Source organism: Pelmatolapia mariae, linkage group LG2 (assembly GCF_036321145.2).
Source record: "Pelmatolapia mariae isolate MD_Pm_ZW linkage group LG2, Pm_UMD_F_2, whole genome shotgun sequence".
NCBI lineage: Eukaryota > Metazoa > Chordata > Actinopteri > Cichliformes > Cichlidae > Pelmatolapia > Pelmatolapia mariae.
In genome coordinates, this window is record NC_086228.1 from 23,606,350 (window position 1) to 23,627,026 (window position 20,677).

At 39.7% G+C, this 20,677-nt stretch overlaps 1 protein-coding gene across 1 annotated transcript in view; it reads left to right on the forward strand.

Moving 5' to 3' along the window:
* The window catches only part of kdrl (kinase insert domain receptor like), a 43,483-nt gene extending 25,275 nt beyond the window's left edge, over positions 1-18,208 (forward strand). Inside the window, exons 19-30 of the mRNA XM_063495410.1 lie at positions 327-440; positions 606-694; positions 903-1,056; positions 1,800-1,897; positions 2,251-2,373; positions 2,622-2,733; positions 6,143-6,242; positions 8,694-8,799; positions 10,926-11,044; positions 13,128-13,206; positions 13,462-13,562; positions 16,116-18,208. Coding sequence (XP_063351480.1) covers positions 327-440; positions 606-694; positions 903-1,056; positions 1,800-1,897; positions 2,251-2,373; positions 2,622-2,733; positions 6,143-6,242; positions 8,694-8,799; positions 10,926-11,044; positions 13,128-13,206; positions 13,462-13,562; positions 16,116-16,299 — 1,379 coding nt within the window. The 3' untranslated portion in view covers positions 16,300-18,208. The remainder of the gene's footprint in view (positions 1-326; positions 441-605; positions 695-902; positions 1,057-1,799; positions 1,898-2,250; positions 2,374-2,621; positions 2,734-6,142; positions 6,243-8,693; positions 8,800-10,925; positions 11,045-13,127; positions 13,207-13,461; positions 13,563-16,115) is intronic.
* The last annotated feature ends 2,469 nt before the right edge of the window (positions 18,209-20,677 follow it).

A 20,677-nucleotide genomic window follows, 5' to 3' on the forward strand; every position in this document is an offset into this window, starting at 1 on the left:
ACTGTGAACATAAACTTTCTGCTTGCAGTGTATTGTGCAAAACAATGCAGTTAATAAAAATCTATGTAATATTTCTGTATACCACATGAGATTTCAGAGTAGTCTTGGGTCTCAGAAATTAAAAAGTAAAATAGATTTCACTGTTAATATATAAATACAGATAAAAAGTTGAATGCACTTAAAAAAAAACTCTCCACTCTCTGTTTTAGTTAAAAAAAACTAAAAAATGTGTATGCTTACTTGTTGGAAGTTTCTCAAATTAAAGGGCTTACGAGACCATTTACTTTGGATGTTGAAGCACCAGCTGATGTTTACACTCATTACAGGAGGCGCTACGTCAAACGAGCGAAAGGCTCTGATGTCAGAGTTAAAGATCCTGATCCACATTGGCCATCACCTCAATGTGGTTAACCTGCTGGGAGCCTGCACGAAACCTGGCGGTGAGCATTATTAGTGTGATTATAAAATATATAGAAGCATTGTTTTTTAAAGGATACTAAAATACTGCCAGTTTCATTAGGTTTAGGATTAAGTTGGCATCTGTTTTTGACCCTTGTTTTTATTCCCGTAAATAATAATCAGAGGAATGATTCCATCTTTAACAGGACCGTTGATGATGATAGTGGAGTTCTGCAAATATGGAAATTTGTCCAACTATTTGAGGAGCAAGAGAGACGACTTCCTCGTCTACAAAGTGAGTCTCCAGCTGAACAATATGAACAGTTTCTTTCTCGTCATTTTTGTACAGGGAGTAACTGTTTTTACAACGTTCTTGGTCTCCTATTTTGTAAAGATAAATTCATTGTACCTTAATGCAGTGTGATTATATTCCACAAAATTCTGATGCGTGTAAAACGTATAATTGAATTTCCTATTTATAATAAAACCTGTGTGTCGATCAGAGCCCGGATGGTAAGGTGGTTTCATCCGGATTGGGCTGCGAACTCAGCGAGCTGATGAAGCGCCGCTTGGAGAGCGTGGCCAGCACCGGAAGCTCCGCGAGCTCTGGTTTTATCGAAGATAAGAGCTACTGTGACTCAGAGGAAGAGGAAGAGGGTAAAAGCCAAGCACGTCTTGCTTCCCTTCAACCCCCGCACTCCTCTCTCCTCCCCACTTGTCCCTCCTGCTGTCCCCCTTCTTCTCCCCCTCCTCCTCTCACCTCTGCTCCACCCCTTCTGCCCAGGAATGAAAGCTCCCTTCAGATTGTTTTTCAGTCTGAGTCTGATGGGACATTTCCTCCTCCTGTTCAGCAGTACAATCAGTGCAGCAGGAGCGACTGTCACCCCACTGAGTCTGGGGAGGCGTCTGTTTATTTCCTCTCCTGACCCCAACTATTGCACAGCTCTCTGCCTTGAGCTCGGCACGTCAGCCTTGTTGTTTCTAATGTGTTATTTTGGGTTTGATTAGCTGTTTACTCAGGTGGAAGTGGAAGAGCTCCTTGTGAGTTCCTCTTGCAGCACGCTGCGTCCATAACTACACGTTTCACCTGACATCTGAAAAATAGGAGGGCTTGTAATATTTTTTTTCTATCACTCGTCTATAAAGAATGTTTCAAAGACAGAGTGTGGAGGAGACATGTATGTGTCAGGATGGATTCTTAAGATGGCGTGTTGTAGTCCAGGGCCTTTGCAGTTTCTCCCTTGAGAGACGTTAGTGCTTCATCTTATCTGATTTATTTGACAGGTGTGGAGGGCTGCTGATAACATTTCAAAACACTAAGCAGAGGAATAGGATTGTCTTAAAGTTGAAGCCCAGAATGAATAATCACTCTGACTGGGACTTGTTGTTTTGTTTCACAGAACCTGAGGATTTATATAAGAGAGTTCTGACACTGGAAGATTTAATTTGCTACAGTTTCCAAGTTGCAAAAGGCATGGAGTTCTTGGCTTCACGAAAGGTATTCTCTCCCTCACAACAGAAGTCAATGCATTTCATTGTTAACTTAACTGTTTTATTTTTAAGCGTGCCCACTGATGTTTAAAGGATGTACGTGTAGAACTCGTTTATTTTTCAGCTCATTCATAGTTTTGGAGAACAGGATGACACTGATTAGAGAATAAAGCCATTGTTATAAATAATCTACAGCAGGAGTCTGTATATAGAAAACAGAATTTCCTATTGTAATATCACTGATGGCTTAACCATATGTTTCCCCAAATGCAGCGTAGCAGTGAATTCAAACTTGCAGTGTGCAGAAAACACAGTTTTGCAGTAAAAATCTCACTACGTTTTTTGCCGTTTTTTTAATAGTGCATTCATCGTGATCTGGCTGCACGTAATATCCTGCTTTCTGAGAATAATGTTGTGAAGATCTGTGATTTTGGACTCGCAAGGGATGTCTACAAGGACCCAGATTACGTGCGCAAAGGAGATGTAAGTTTATTAGGTTATTAGTATCATTATTAGACCACACCAAAACAGTGAACTACTGCTACTACTGAGAACTACTGAGAAACAAGAAGACTTGATACATTTAGCAGTTGTTTGAAATGTGTGTTTATACTCCCTAGTTTTCCCAGTGATGTAATAGTGTAGTGTAGTCAGTGTTCACATTAATTTTGGAGATATCCACAGATGATAGAAGGTAGTATATGATCTCTTTTCTAAATACTTGTGCACAGGCTAGACTGCCGCTTAAGTGGATGGCACCTGAGGCCATTTTTGACAAGATCTACACAACTCAGAGTGATGTTTGGTCCTTCGGTGTTCTCATGTGGGAGATCTTCTCTCTGGGTAAGTGTCACGAGTCTCTTACACAGACATGGTAGCTGTTTTACAGTACAAAAAAACCAAACCCAAAGCTTCTTTGTGGGAGAGACTGTTACAAATTATCATTTTTAAACTCAAAATGAAACTGTGATGAGGAATTTGTATTTGGGATCATGCAGATGACAGTGGGTGGTTCTGACTAAGGCATGAGTTGCATTAGACTCTCTGAAAACACAAGTCAGCAGATATGCTTAAATTCGGCCTATTATATTAAACATGGCCAGAGTTTAAAATTATAAAGTCATATGTACATTTAATCCCTGTAAGCCAAAATCTTGGGCTTCAGACTGCTCTAAATGCTCAGTTTCAGATAAAAGTTGATTTACAGGGAGGCTGGCCTTAAAGAAAGTAGAGCTTAAAAAACTAGTGGAGATAGTGGATGAACTGAGTGACTGCACCTAAGCGCCAGCATAGGATAAGTAAAGATTTTCTTGAACTCTGAATCCTGCAAAGTTACCCGAGTACAGTCCAAGAGCAAAAGTATTTAGACAGAATTAGTACAAAAGGTCAACTTTAGGCAAAAAATCTACAAACAAGGTGAAATGGATTTGACTGGATGCCAGGCAGGTTTTAAATAGGCCTGACAACGAGGGTCTTGATGGGTTAGATTTTAAGCAAGAGGTGCAACCTAACCTAAGGCCTAATTGATATGTACGCAAACTGTATTTTATTTAGTCAAAACCAAAAAGATATTTATTGGTCACTAGCAAAAACATTTCAAAGGCAAACACAACGAAGATAAATATCAGGAACAAGTTGAATTCAGCATTTAAACAGTATTGAAGTGTTAGCAGTATTTATAGCGGTATGTCATTGTTCGCAACATTTTATGAAACTTATAGCTAAAAGAAATAGATTTAAAAGGCTATTTTTAAATTAACGATTATTGATAAATACCCTGTGAAACTGGGTTATTATTTGTATTTCACATTTACTCTTTATTTAATTTAGTCTCGTCATCCTCACATATTCAGGGTTGGCAGGCCAATAAAGCATTCACCTCTATTATAAGTCAGAACTGTATATGAGCAGTCCAGCACATACACATGGATGGATGGATGGATGGATGGACGTTTAGCATGATGTTCATCTTGATAATGGACTTGATTAGTGCCCCTAGCTTTTACAGCCTCACCAGATGTCCTGGGTAATAGCTGTCTTCTTCCACTGTGTAATTGTGCATTTGGGACAAAGGCGCCTGGACTTGCATTGCCAGCCTGAGAAAACAGTTTTCCTGGCACTCATGCAAAAAACAATCAGGGCCTGTGAATATTATCACAGGCATGGGACATTAAAACAAGTGAGCGCCCCTTATTCAAGCAGTCTGTTTCAACCCAGCTGGCAACATAAACTCACAGTAACCAAGCAGCCAGATCAGTGTAAAAGTGTGCCCCTGCTGTGAGACCACTCCAGCCTTTAAGGCAGCATTGTGCGTTGGTCCGTGATTGCATGAGGAACCTGGCACAGAGCTAAGAACACATTTTGATGCCAAGACAACATGAGATTTTATTTGCATGTTATGTATATGTCCAACAGTCACCACAGATGCAGGGAAAGTGTTTTCAAATGTGCTGTTTATGAATTATCATTTGGTGTCATCAGCCACTTCCACTGAAAGAAAAGTGTGTGAAATTGTATATTTTTATCTTTTCAGTGGAAAGCATGCCGATGTCACAATGACAGTTTTCTTCCCTTTATTTATTTTTGTCTTTCTTACTCTTCCTCTCTCAGCACCTTATCGCCACACTTTCCATTAAAGAAACACTCGCACATCTGGGTGGTGTTAGCTGAGCCTTACAAAAATAAATCAAGAAACAGGGACACAAAATGAGCAACAAAAAAAAGTCAGCGAAATAGATCTTTGCAATAGTGCAACTTGATGTTTTGGGGTTAAATTTGACAAATTGGAGCTCCACGGTATACTCTCTGGGTATTTTATGAACCAAAAGTTTGTCAGTTCAGTTTTCTGAGTTCATGTATCCAGAGTGTTAGTACAGTATTGATGCCAAACAGTGTACTAGGTCTATCATACTAGATTAGACCGATAAATGCTGATTAAAATGTTAAAGAAGATAAAAATACCAAAGCATACTTTTCTTGTAATAAAACAAAATAAATATAACTTAGAAGGCAAGAGCAGTTTACAGTATGATATAATGAAATGGGTATTTTATTAAAAACTTTGCACATTAACGATACGTATTACACATGAATCAAATGTGAAATTCCTTCTGTTTACTTTGTAAATACTATAACAAAAATCCAATCATGTACACTAAAAATATTTAAGTTAAAATTGTGCCTTATACATTAAAATTACATAAGCATTTTCCCATTCATTTGAATTGCATGGTGTCAATATAATGTAAATCCGTTTAATATGATGCAAGTTTGTCAAAATAAATAAAACATATGTACATAGCAACCACATGTTATGTATTTAAAAATAGTGAGTTTATCACATTGTTTTATTTATGATTAGGAGACACACACAAAAAATGGATGGATGTTTAAATCCCTTTGCAGTGGATTAGTGCATCCATTTAAGTCCATGTTCAGGTTCTTACTGTGTTTACACACAAACCCACATGTCAGGAAACACTGAATGGACATGAGCCGCATCTAGAAATATGAACCGTGTGAACGGTGACAGCTGGAGCTGATGTTGTGTATTTTACTTTCTGTGCAAAGCCGAATCTGTCGCTCTGTGTAAATCTGGGGAGCTGCAAAGATGATTTGTTGTATTATTCACTGGGATTGGAGCAAAGAAAAATATTACTTGATAATTCAGAAAATGGGCATTATTACCCTAAACCAGCAGACTGGGAATCTGATACCCATTAGTATTTCATGCTATGTTTTCATAGTAAACCAAGCATTAAAATTTTATACCCAACATTATAGTTCAAAGGTAAATAAAATGTCCCATTTGGTTGGTGAGTGATGCATTAGACAGTTTAACGAGTCTAAAAACATTAGGGTTTGGCTGTATATCATTTTTAGCCAGAAGTCATTTATATTTCATTTAAATTGGTTTAAACACAGTTCTTATTACACTGTCCAAATCTGAGAGAGATTTTTATGTGACAGAGCAAAGACCAGTAATTTATCTGTTTGGCTTGTGTTCACTTGAGTTATGTTAATATTGTTTCACTGCCTATTATTTTTAATGTTTCAATTAAAATAAGAAGTAGAATAAACAATTTTAGAGGGTTTTCCTTTTCTTTAAATAATAAATGTAGATGTTTCATACTTTGATTAATCCAAAGGGACCATTTTCTCACATATAAAATTCAGATGTAGTTATTTAATTGAACTGTGTTTGCCCCTTTTTGTAAACAACAAATAACAAACCACGTTATCTGTCTGTCAGGTGCCTCCCCATACCCGGGTGTCCAGATCGATGAAGAATTTTGCTGCAGACTCAAAGAGGGAACCAGGATGAGAGCGCCAGAATATGCTTCCTCTGAAATGTAAGAATTCCTCACAGCTACACTTCAGGGTATCATCTTTCTTTAAAAAAACAGGAGGTGTTTCTACCAAACGGGAGGAAACGGTGAAGCAGGCAGTGTTCCTAAGCAATAACTTGAACTAAAGTGCTGAATATCGGTCTTGTCCTGTAGGTCTGATTGGAAAATCCAAGACTGATTTCATGAAACAAAAATACACCATATAGTTTGGAGGTGTGTTTATGTCTCAGGCAATAACCTCCACATCACCGGCCATATGTTCTCCTTTCAAAGAAAATAAACCCTCTCATATCAGTCTGCAGCTAAGAGGAGGTCTTGTTTCCTTCTCCCTCTTTGCACTGCACCAGCAGGTCAGGCGTGCTGGATAAGAATCATGTGTAATCCCGCTCTCAGAGTTGCAGGAGGAAATATTAGCTGGCGATTCGCTCTACAGCGGCATGCTTGGAGCTTTGAAGCGTTTTCTGACTGACAGCGGTGCAGAGGAAATTTTGCACTTAATTCAAATGCCTACTTGGCATTTAAAGAAAGGCCTGAAGAGGAGAGTTTTTTTTGGGGGGGGGGGGGTTAGAAAGGATTGGAGGATTCAGATAGACATAAATATGTGCAGGAGAACACAGAGCCCCCTCTTTGGTGTCAGTTCTGTCAGTTCGTAAAGCAGCAAGTCAAACTTTTTTTTTTTGTGATACGCCTCGTGTATTCGGTCTGCAACTGATCCGAACCCTGCAGAGCTCTGCAGCTCTCACTGAACACGTGTGCATATGTTGTGTCTGGATTTCATTTAACACGCCTCACTTAGTTAAAATTCACAAATAGCATTTGTTTTGAAAGAATAATGCTGCACGTCCGCTTAGTAATGATATGCTATCAAAAGCTTCAGAATGTTTAAGCATCTTGTGCCAAGTAAAGGTAACTGGATTAATCTATCAGTTCTGCCTGGCCATGATTGGAAACGATTTACTGAATCTAATCCAGACCGTAGATTTCAGTTAGGGCACATGATCTGTAGATGCAGACCTACTGGTGCCAAAAATCCCTCATATTTTCCATCTCAGTTCAGTTAGCTCATTGTCTAAAATACTGTAGGGTTGCCAAATTACATATTTTGCATTTTTATGGCTGTGGGGCCTGCATCTAATTTAAAGTTAAGATAAAACCAGTTAATATCACTTTAAATGGGATGCACAGCAATTCACGCAGAGTCATTGGGGTGAATTATGGTGATCCCCGTGAGATTTTTACAGTTGATCTCTAATCCCAGGTTATGACACCTTGACTTTTGTCCCAAACTCAGAATATAAGAATGATTAAAACCACATGAGGTTTCAGGGAGCGCCATTTAATTTGTGTTCTCACAGCCCTGATTCATCAGGAATGTTGTCTCCCGCCTGCTAATAAGATCCCCCGTCCTGATGCATTGCAGAAGAATTTACACAGAGTGGGAGCACAATAAATAGGATGCTCATTTCCCATCCTACTGCATTTGCCCAACCGGATGAAGTAGTTCACTTCTTCAGAATCTTTCCCCCTCAGAAACACCAGACTCCCTCAAGACCTCTAAACATGTGGGCCCATGCTATTTATTCTCATTACGGACCAGCCAGGAAATGTGGTTTAAATTGTGCAGTCATACAATGTGTCTACTTCCTCCTCAATGATATGCATGAGGGCTGTGATCATGCTCCCTACATCCTGTCACTGTTAAGAGGACTAGCACCTGGTAGAGTGCACTCTGTATTAATCAAGGTGGGAATCCCAGTATCTCTGCTTCTTTGAGCCGGCCCAGGATGAGGGGATATTGGGTTGATATACCAACAGACCAACTGCTTTCCCAACTCCTAAGACCTGAGATTGACTAAATATAATGCCAAAATGTAATAACAATGGCTATGCTTACATAAAACTTAAGCTCTCTGGAGGGAATGTGGTAGCTGCTGTAGCTGAAAGCAGAAAAGTGTCTGCCATTGATTGATCCCAATCAGTAGCCTGCTGTGAATATAATTTAAACAGGAGCTGAGGTGCTCTGTTTCAAAATTCCTTCATGAAACGTAGCTGGACATTGCAATGGAAAATCACATTAAAGCTCTGAGTTTTCCCACATGGGCAGAGAGGTTGACAGCTTTTCAGAGACCTGAGCGAGGCTGTGTGTTCTTACTGTTTTTCACACCCAAAACCAGAACAGAGACTGATACAGTCCCAGAGGCTCAAGGTTTACTGACAATACAGAAGCGTATGTGTGGCAGTTGGTTTAGAGGTGGACCACATGTGGTTGCTCAGTGAAAAGAGGTTTGTTTATAAGTGGTGAAAGAGACAAAGAACCACGACTCTGGAGGTCGATGTTTTTCTTCCTGAAGGTGCTACATTTTTCAATACATCAACCCAAATATACCCAATGTTGTTCTTGGCTTTGACATTAAGTGTATCCATCCAGTATTTATCTTTGCTCTTTCCTCACAGATATCAGACCATGCTGGACTGCTGGCAGGGTGAGCCACAGGAGAGGCCGACCTTCACTGAGCTGGTGGAAAGGCTGGGAGACTTGCTTCAGGCCAGTGTGCAACAGGTATGATGGGCAAAACTTAACCAATTAAACACTACATATTATAGAGTTCACGTTTCACTGTTTAAACACCAGACTGTTCGGATCTGCCATCAGGCTTGGGCGTGAACTGAAACTGCGAGTTTATGAGGATATACCAGAGATTTATTGAAGTGTTTTTACTGAGAAGTGCGGACATATTTCAAATTTAAATCCCCACATCAGGGAGGATTTCTGACCATGTTTCGGTTTTGTACAAGAGCGGTTTTACCAATATTAGTTACCAGATTTACAGGATGAGTCACAAGCACTGCTGGTGATTAACAGGGGGGAAAAAAAACAGAAGTTGAAGTGTTTTGCTCGCTGTAACTGAGAAGGGAAACAACAGTCAGCACAAACACTTGGCTCTCCTTGAAATGGCACCATCGGCTGTGTAGAGGAACAACACTTCAAAACACGTGGGAAAAAAAACAATGTAATTGTTAGTGTGACGCATGATAACATTGTCTGGTGTCAAATGACACAGATTGTAGATTTTATACAGCTGTTACAAAGCTGAACAGCTCTTTGTTATGACTGGGTCAACAAAGACAAGAACGAGTCGTAATGTTTAGTTTTTTCGGCAAATACTTTACACCGAAATGAGATGAAACACACCTGACAGAGCCCAGAAAACCTTTTTACTTGGAGACATTTTGACTTGACAGAACAGTGGCTGTGCTAACATTAACATTGCCTTCACTCTGTTAAAGCACCAGGGGGAAATTAGCATGAGGCTAACATTCTGTGGCTGATCTACTGACAATGCATAATTTACCAGCAAAGACAAAGCCAATTTGTTTGGATAATAACCAGCTTATTACCAAGAGAACACAAAACATTATTTACCAATAGAGCCTGAACTGTGTTATTAAAGTTACCGTTATTATCCAATGTGCATAAATATGAAAAAGCAATTTTTTCCACATTTCTATGGGATGTTGCAGCTTTTTAATTAAAATCAGCACTGTGCACATATGTATACTGGCAGATATTTCAGTATGGTATGTAAGAGATGTGACACATAGAGAAATCAAGTTTTCATTGTGGCTTAAAAACCTGAAACACTGCAAAACTGCTCATCCCACTGTAAAAAGTAATTTTACTCAGTTGACACCACACTTCTTTAAATCCCAACAGTAGCTTCATAATGCCAAAAGAAGGCTTTGCACTGCCACAGACCATTAGTAAATCAGGCCAAAAGTGTCCCATTAGAGCGTGATTGGCGCGAAACTGAAGCAGCTAAGTGAAATTTTACACCTGGAGCTGGAGTTCCCGTGCTGCTAAAAAGGTTTCGAAGACTAAATTGCACTCCCTCTTAATAAAGTAGCTTTCTATGGCTTGCATGTCTGCATGTGTCAAAAAGATTAAAACAAGAGTGGATCCATGCAGACTGCACGGCAGGAGAGCAGACTGCCTTCATCAGAGGCAGTCTGCTCTCCTGCCGTGTACGTTAAGTGCACTTGAAGGCTGTTTGTCTTGTTAACCTTACAGCCTACGTGAACCACTGACGTTTAAAACAAAAGACCTCATTTTTTTTAAAGGAAGAATAGCAGCGACTGAAGCTGATGAATGTATATTTAAGAAAGACGATTGCTTAGTATCAGCTGTCAATGTGGATAGAAAACTGGTTAAAACCTGAACAAAACCGGATCACTTACAGTCATCAGGAACCACAAGGCATCTTTCTTTCACAGAAGTAAACAGGCCTTTTTCCATAATGTACATTACTGCAGACAGATAGCTACAAAGAGGAATTACGTTTCACTTCTTTGGAGGACTGTAGATTGTCCAGTTAAGTAATAAGAGACACAGACGAAGCCACATATCACATCACATCAAATGAAAACTGTTGCATTACAAATGAGTGTGAAAGTTACCTTCATGAGAAACAGAACAGAAAGAACAGACTTTCATTACTAAAGCTTGTGTAACAGTGCGAGAAGCTCGGTCATGAACTCTCCTGCTACTTGTTCAAGCTTCATGAATATGGTTATGGATTTTGGAGCCATGAGCCTGGTTTCTTTGGCTGCTCACCACAACCTATGGAAGTGTGTGTTTGTACAGAGCACATAGCATCAATCATAAACCTTCTTGTTTCGTTGATTTAGGAGGGTAAGCACTACATACCTATCAACACAGCCTTGCTGGCAAAGGTGGGAGACCAGACTGTTGCAGTATCGTCAGAGGAGACACGGCCAACCTCCCACCGCGACTCAGGGAGCAACTGGTAAGAAGATGGACTATTTTTCATGGACTAGTTTTCATAAAACACACTAAAGTACTCACGGACACATGTGCTTGCCTCCCTGCTATGCTACTGAAAATACACAAGCACTGGCACTGGTGCTGTAAAGAGTTTAATTGACCCCTACAGGTCTGCAGACTGCAAATTTGCAGGAGTTGTCATGAAATTTTGTGCAGATTTAAATCTACTTTAATCTTGCACATGAAAAATAACATATACTTCACCCTCGCACCACACCCTCCACCCAACACTACACCTGCACCAGTATTATTATAATATATCATAAAACAAAAAACTAACTCTAAAAATAATCAAATATACACAAAATAAGCAAATGCAATCAAGAAGCTGAGCATAATCTAAATTTTAAATGAAAACTTAATAAATCCTAAACTATTAATGCCCTAGTACAGAAATTGGTGGACTAATCCTTTTACTTTTGAGATTTCTCTTTATTTTCTTTCTATTTTTATATGAATTTTTAACTTGAAGATGCCCCGCTGTTTCTATTCTCTGAATTATTGAGGTTTAGTAGCAGTGCAAATAGATAAATACTCACTTGTACCACATTCATAAGTGATTAAACATCTGATAAAAACTCCACTTTAAAAGTGTGCAAATCATTATCGCCACAGGTAAAAGATGGAAAAGCCACCTGCATCACGATGGAGTCAGAGTTTGTTGGCTGAATGGCGGTGGGGGTTTTTATATATCAGAATGTGTTCAGTAAACTACAAATTTCTGAAAACGTTTTAAGAGATATTAAATGTAAAAAAAACCCCTGCATTCTTTTTTAAATGGCCAGCAGGGGGCCATTAAAAAAAATAGTCCACTTGCACAGAAGCTTTATTGTGTTTGAATATTGAACACAGTAAACATTTCTTGATGAATTTATGCACTTGACCACTAGTTTCAGTTCTTATGTGGTCAGGATATGTTTGAGGGTGTGGCGAGCTAATGTCATTGACAAGTCACCACCACTAATTAGTGTGCAATGTCCCTTAATTTTAATAGCCCAATCCGAACACAGTGATTTGAGCTGAAGCTCTAAAACTCAAAACCAAATCACAGTGGCTTTGTCCCTCTTTCATTTCCAGTCTGTGACAGACATTCAGGGTCTAAAAATGTTGTTGTTCCCCAGAATTCCCGTCTGTCACTCCTGTGAGTTTTTAATGTCTTCCATTGAAATTTAGAAGAAACATTAATGCCTCCTTCAGGATTACATGTGATAACTTTCCCTCTCTTATCTACTAACGCAGAACTGTCATCAAGTCAAACTTTATATTTGTCCAATATTCGGTTTTATGAATTACAGCCCCACGGGGCTGCTAGATTGGCTGCAGTCTCTTAGTCTTCTTGGCTCAAGTCTGTTGCACTCCCCAGTGAACTTGTTAAGACATTCAAAGGAAATCCATCACCTTGTCTTACGTACATGTAAACCAATCCTCAGACTGTACAGGCAAACAGCGCAGAGTCTGTTTTGCGAAGGAAATACCTCAATCGTTTTTTTAACTGAAAAATATCTAAAACAATTATTGTTCCCATAACGTTCAGACTAAACTCAACCAGGAGAACGTTTAGGTCCAACCTGAGGACAATGAGAGACCCGATTGGCACGTGATAAGAAATACACAGACGTCAGCTCGATGGTCTGCGAGCCTTCAGTGTTGTGGCTCCTGCGAGGTATTTCCTCAGAAACTATAAAGCGAGGCTTCAGGATTTATGTCCACTTAAAATAATATTTGTTGAGCTGTTGGATTTTCACGAGTCCCCCCAAGTGTGTTTTTGAAAGAGGTGCTGAAAAGCAGTAATGACAGCTACCCTTTAAGTTAAATTAAGCTGCTGTTTTAGCCTCTGAGCGTTGAAATGCAAAGCAAACAAGGTGTGTTTTCAAAGTACAATGTCATAGATGCACCACATTGTTGACGCAAGTGATTAAGTTCCTCTGGTTTTGTTGCTGAACTTGGCCTTTCAGCTCCAGTGTAATCAAAGGACTCTCTGAACTGAATGTTTAAAGGTGGGTTGGAGTCTTAACCCAAGATTTGTTTTTGTTTTTTTCTTCCAGGAATATTAAGATCCGTCCCGCCAGCGTAAAAACCTTTGATGAGGTTATGATGGAGGACGGAACAAGTGAGAACCACGAGGTAAATTATTAGGCATGAAATTAAACCCGAAACACACAAAATATGCACATCATTCAGTACAACTTATCCTTTATTTAATTTCAGCTCCACATTTGACTGTTACATGCAGTGACGGCTAAAGTTAGCTGGAATTTGTTATAATAAGTTATAATAATTAAAATGTAAATGCAATTAAATCGAGTCATATGTTTTAATTTCTATGTACAGCATTGGTTTTAAGTATTCAATCTCTGCTTGTCGATCAATCGTCATTAGGGTCATTCAGACAGCGGGATGGGCCTTTCGTCTGACAACATGAAGACACTGATGCGCTTTGAGTCATTGGCAGGCCGACCTCTGAGCATCATGGCTCTGGCGTACGTATGCTGCACCCCTCCTCATGCCCCCGTCAGTGACAGATCAGCACACACAAACACACTGTGAGAGACTCAGAGTACCTGCTTGGAAACCTCCCCGCTGTGCAGGAATGTAGACGCTATAACTGTTTTTGGCCTAAGTTTCTTCAGCCTTAAAAAAACAGTAATAGGCCAGTTTTCCCTTTTGTCTGGAGAACCCATGCGTGAGGAATAGGAGCACAAAGGAAAAGTGGTGGGGAAAAAAGCTTGAAGGTGACAATCTGAAGGACTGACCACAAAAGCAGGCCGACGTTTGGCTGTTTTTAAGAGCGAGTACTAAAATCTCTTTGTTTCCAAAGAGTCCTGAATGAGATACCTCCCAGCCTGATTTAAGTTATGACTCATGGCTGTCTGCTACAATCCAACACCAGGCAACAAATACAAATAATCTCAAAGGAGTGACGTAGACAAACTGCAAAATCCAGCCGATCGTTTGATGATTTAAAGATGTTGTTCTTCTAAACTGGTGTAAAGACCCGGAGACAATATGTTCTCACTTTAGAGTTTATTCTAGGAAAAACATCTGATATTGCTGAGATTTTCTCATGAAGCTCTCTGCTGGCATCTTAAGGTTTACATGTGAAGCTTGGTGACAGGGCTAATTTACAGGGTCACACCTCTGAGCTCAGTAATTACACTTTAAACCTTTTCCTATTATTCTGCTGCTCCCTGCACAGTAGCGACTATTAATACTCCTTCAAAGTCCTGGGGCTTACACTCAAGGGGTTTAAAAGAGCAACAGTGGTAAGGTAAACTGTTCTAGAGCAAATCTTTCCAATCTCTCTTAAGCTCAAGCAAAAAGCATCTAAAGTTGTGAAAGCAACATAAAAGCACTTATAAATTATTAAGAGAGCCCGTGTAAAAAAACTGAGACACTCTTAGCAGAGTTAATGACACTCTGAAGCCCTGTAACCTGTAACTGATTTAGAGCTTGCCAGACTCCCTTCGACAAACACCCACTCAGAGTCTCCTCTAGATTTCAAAACCTGAAGTCGAGGAGTCATTACAGGCCTGCTTGTCCCATCAGGGCCTCGGCATGGTAGGAAAAATGAGTCCAGGCGTCCAGAGAATGACTTTTATTTTAAGGGGAGGACTTCCTTGCTGGGCAACCACTCAATCACTGCCACCTTTGAACTCAGGAGGGTTTTACAAGGCTCTCCCCCGCTGTAGTGCTTTTGTATGACGGTCCACCTGACGCTCACCCAGGCCTCACCATTCCTCCAACCTCACTTCCCTCTGCTTATGATTGGTGCTGATTATGTAGAGAATGTTGCCTCAGCACAATGTGGTATATTATTAAGAGACACCCCAGCTCATATTCAAGCAACTTTGATTTAAACATGTGAACAGCTGGGAAACAGTCTGCTGACGGCGTTAGCACAGCTTAAAGTGACTTTTATTTCCTTTGGTTCAACTGTACCTCCTCCCTGCACTTGGCACTGCCTAAACAACAACTCTGTACTATTGTTTTCTTTACTTTTGATGTCTAATTTAACAGGTAGTTTATTCATCAGCATAAAATTCCAGTACAGGGTTGTCACTTCCCCCCACTGGGCACTGACCCTTTAGCCCTGAGAGAGGAGGTCCGGGAACCCCTAGCAACACCAAGACAATAAGAGGCAATTACTCATATTGTAGTCAAGCAGAAAAGCTCAAGATGATTGATTGCATCATACGTTTGGTTGATGGTACAGCTTCACAGGGGGGATTTTTTTTTTAATTTTAATCAAGGAATATCACAAGAGCCTCCTACTGTGAGAGCAATCAAATGAAGTTGTCATGAGGGAAGGCAACCTTGATATTAAGCACAGAGCATTTAAGTGCATAGGCTATTGTGTAGCAATCCCCACGTATGGAAACAAATTACAGACCACTTAAATTTGTCTTTAATTAAAAAAAAAAGTAATCTTCTTGCTACTTCCCACTTTTCCAAATTTGCCTGATGAGGTGTCCCATTATTCACTGATGTGACTGTGTTTTCTGTAAAAGGTCATAAATGTTTGTCACCATTTTCCAAAGCCTAAACCAACCTTCGTAATAGGAAATTTACGGAAAATGTGATTTCGTAAATAGGCGATTAAAACTCATATCGTGGTTAAAAATTCTTGGTTTTAAGGAGCGGTCATCGCCAACAGCCAAGAGAAGACGTTGTTAAGAATACATGCAAGCAAGGAAAGCTTTATTCTTATAGCACATTTTAGTACAGTGCACTGCACAAAGTAAAAGCTACCATGGAGATGTAAGGCCCAAAACTGTATAGATAGATGTACACGAGTAAACAAATACAAACAAACAAGTGAAAAAAACATCCAGTTTTTTGGGGCAAACGTTTCCGGCCACGTTCATTTTTTTTTTCATTCATGTATGAACACAGATAAGAAGAACCACGCCCAACCGTAGAGGTTTAAATTTAATCAGTAACTTTGAGTTGACCCTTGAAAAACATATTTAGAGGTGTAAGCTTGTGACGATAAGTATGTGTGACTAACGAGGTATATCTCTGTGTGGCTTCAGGATGAAGGCAGCGAGTAAGAGTAAAGAGTCCATGCTGTGTGACGCAGAGAAGGAGAAGTACCAGCCCATCGTCCCCCCTCTGGACTTCAGTCTGGATGACTCGTCTCTAGACGCCAGCCTCGAGTGTCACAGCCCGCCGCCTGACTATAACTCCGTGGTGCGCTACTCCACCCCTCCTGTGTAACCTCCCGTTTTGCCCCTGGAGAATCTGAGAGTGACCACCTCAAAGCCTTTTGCTTTGTCCTCCTCTGTTTTGACTCTTATCTCCGGACCGTTTCTCTAGCAACACTTGAGTGTGAAACACGAAAGGACGCTCATGAATCAGCTTGACCGTGATTTTTTTTTCTTCCAACTTCAAGGAAGGCTGTTAACTGGTGACTTCTCTCCAGTTTGAAGGCAACATTAAAGCTGCTGGTCCGGTCCACGTTCACTGTAATATGGCAAACAGCTAAAAACAGGCTCAGGTATTTCTTTGATCTACTGTGAAACAAACCGCAATGATTTCACTTTGAACAAGCTACAGCGTTTAGAGATGAAAAAGCCTTAAAAGAAAAGAGAGAGGACTCCTTAGACCTTTCAAATTCAGACCAAAAACCTTTTTAAAAAAAAAACAAAAAACATATATATATAGGTTAACTTTATTGGAAAAAATAAAAACTGTAATTTGTGAAATGGTTTTTGTAATCCGGCTCCGTTGTCTCATACGAAGGTTCGTTTTTGCTCAAAACAAAAAGCAGACAGTGGAGCACATTAATTATGAACAGTCTCTTTTGAGGTCATGGCTCCTGTGATCTCATCAAATATTCAGCTCGACTAACTCAGGTTGACCAAGAGTGATAGAGAAGAAGGGTACTCTGGATCTCTCTTGGGTTTCAGAAAATCACAGGTTAATGGGGGAAACAGGGTAGAGCTGAGAGTAAGAACAGACAGCTTCAGATTTGACAGTCTGACTATGGACCCATTAAAGTTACTGTATATACAGACTCATCCACCTCCTTTTCCAGCCAGGTATTAAAGAAATGATTTTTCATTTGAAATTTGTCCAGCTAAAAAAAAAAAAAGCGTATTTTTCTTCTGTACAGACATAGTTAGAAACATCATAGGAACAGTTTATTCAACAGACCACTAGTTAAACTAATAGAGTATTTATAGACTGAAGACACTGTTACTTAGTAATCCAGCTCCGTTGTTTATATACATTCATATTTTAAGTTAACCAAAGAATTTTCCAGCTCAGTCTTCCTGATATCACCATGCAATATCCTGGTGTTGAATTCCAGACATTATATGCTGTTTGTGCTGCTGTATTCACTGATAATAACGCTGAGGGAACCTGCTTCTGCATCTTGTTGTAATAAAGCTTGTGGTGCGGGCTATCAAAACTCTGTGTGTGAGAGAAAGGTCAGCTCAGTGCGTAACATCACCAATGTTTAAAAGCACATTGAGCTTATTTTTATGTTGTGATACAGCAAACACACCCCGTGGAAATGCAGCTAGCTCATGCCCATTAACCACTGCAGAAACAGCGTTTGTCAGCGAGTAAACTAAAGTGAATATTTTGATCATTTCCTGATGATGTTTTGTTTGTGTAAGAGGAGAGGAAATAATTATGCACTGATGCTTTATATCAAGTATATGTTTTTGTATTTTAAAGGTGTATTATTAGGAACACATGTTGAGAAACACATGTTTAAAATTATTTTTTTCTTTTTTGTTCGTTTTTTGTTTAAGTATGAATTAACACTTCTGTTATTTGTTGCATTATTTCATGCCAGTCTAACATCATCACTGCCGTTCATTATGGAAATAGGAATCAATGTCAAGCTTCATATAAATGGATCCATCATTTTAGCCTCTACTTTAACAGTATTAATTATCTCAATATCTGATCAGTTTGGGTAAATGTTGTATTTTATCTAATGTCTTTGGAAAAACCATGACTAATGCTTGCAGCAGCTCAAAACTTCTTCCGAGCTGCTTCTGTGTTGTCCACGTAGCGTAACAAGTTATAGTGTTTTAGAAAATTATGTTCCCCAACACTGTTAACTGAGTGTATGAAGTGAATAAATAAAGATCTATATATTTATACATTACTTGAGGCTTGGTTCATATTTGCTTGAAATATGTGGAAAAATGAATTATTTGTTGATACTACGACTGTGGATCAAAAGGTAAGTATTCTTCTTGTATGGACTGCTCCCTTTAGTTTTTGCTATAACGGATCATCTCTCTCCATCACACCAAACCTCTACATGTTCTTCTTCACTACATCCATGAATCCCTCCTCTGCACATGTCCAAACTGTCTCAGTCTTGCGTCTCTATCTTTGTCTGAGCTGTCACACTTATGTACTCATGTCTAATCCTCCACCTCCTCTACCTCCGCTCCTTGCAGCTTCACTATCACACTTCACTATGCCTCCCTTTTATTCACACACATGTATTCTGTCTTGCTTCTACTGACTCTTCTCTCCAGATCATTGCCTCACCCTAACGTGATCTATTGAGATGAAATGACTCAAGATGTGAGTGGGCGTTAAGGAACCTGGGAAGGGATCTCAAAACTGGATTGTTGGTGGCACACCGTTTCTTTCCCTTCTGCCTTGGATGGAACATTTTCTGTCCAGTGTTGCAGGGTCCTGATCACGCTAAGGTTGTGTTCTAGAGGGTAGTGGAAGTCAAAGAGTAGGACTGGTCCGTGTCTGTGGGCTTCAGGTAAACGTCAATGTTGAGGTTTCCATTCTCTGGAGTGTGCACAGCACAGTCCAGAATAGGACTTAAGATACTGATTATGTTGTCATTTTACTAAATATAACTTAAAAATGACAAAAACAGTCTTTCAATGTGAGAAAAGCAGCAAAAAGCCTACCTGTACCCTTGCTACTGATGCTAACAGCAAGGAGGGATTTTGTTATTTCACACTGTTTATATAAATTTTAGGAGCAAAGTTATTTTAGTATTTCACAGGAAAACTAAAAACAGAAAGCACAGAACATGTAGGAGAAATAAGTCTTTACCTTGATGAATGACTCCTCAGATTCAGATTTATCTACTTACCGCTTGGGCGGTTCCCAATCTCTGCACTGGGAACCTCACACTTGATGTCATTGTTAGTCCTTACCCTGCGTATTTACTCAACAAATGGGAATAATTTCAACGTTAATGAAATCTGAGCTTGCAAACTTTAATGAAATGATTTGTTTATATTGAAATACTCATGCATCCTTCTGCCAGTCTTGTCCTCTTTGGATCGTGAAACACTCACTTCCTTCCAGGGACAAGGTGTCGGCAGCCTGTCTGTGCACCGGCACAATGCCCCTCTGAGCGGAAAAGGAAGGAACTTTTAATCATCCTGGTCACGACTGGAGGACGCCACGCACCAGCCTTCCTATGGGACCCTCTGGTTACCGGTAACTGGGCGTGTCTGACCACATGCCACAGGCCCTTCACTGTCTCCTCATAGGATTTGCTGTTTACCATAAGGTGAGTGAGTACCCAACGTCACACCCAAATACATATCAACAACCTCCGATGTGGACTATTCCCAGAGATTTCCCAGATACAAACAAACAAGGGAAGGATGTTGAAGGGGAGGGTATTCTTCGCTGTCATGTTTTTTTTTTTTTCTGTTTTTTTCTGTTTTTTTTTTTGTATCTGCAAATTCACACAGTGTTTTTCCATACAGGGACAAGGATGAGACACTTTTCCTTAGAAGCCACTGTGCTGGGAGTAGAGCTCCACAGAGAGGCTGTTAAACAACTGACTCATTTACATTAAAAAACAAGGATTACTTAAAATGCTGAAGTTTCCTAGCAGTGGATACCACTTATACCACAACACCTGCGACAATTCATCATATTTCTGCACATTTGGTATCCAAAACAAACCCGGTCTAACCCTTTGTGCATATTACCACCCTGCAAGACAACAAGTCACACCCTTGCATTTAGGAATGAATAAATGATGAATCAAAGTGGGCTGACAAATGTTGCACTGAAGCAGAAAAAATTTGAGTGAGATGTTTTTCCTCAAAAACCCATAAAGATAGAACATGTTAGAGCATAAATCTCTCATCAGAAAAGCCAAGAGGAGGATATGAGTTCAGATGGACTATAAAAAGTAATGCAAAGTGTTTTGGCTCTAACTAAACTCATTAAGAACCGAGTGAAGTCCTTGTTTTATTGGATTATTTTGAGTTGAAGTTTATGGATTTGAAATCTGCCTGTCAGATGAGGAGAAAATTAAAAGTTAATAGATTAAAAAGGGAGAGCATCAGAGGGATTTCCTGCACCAGGTTTCTCAGTGAACTCTTAGAAACCTTCTATAACGATATAGATTATTAATTTTCATTACTGTACAGTGTGGACTGTTTGCGTTTCCTTCATTTAACAACTGCATTCATACTATCCACGCCCCTTCCTTGACCATTCCCAACAGCCTCTTCCCAAAGCAAACACAGCAGCAAAAACTCTCCATTAATCATTGAAAAACGGCCATTAATGAGCCCAGGGAGCCTCTGAAACTTTGCCAAAAACATCTGTAATACAGCTTCAAATCCTATCA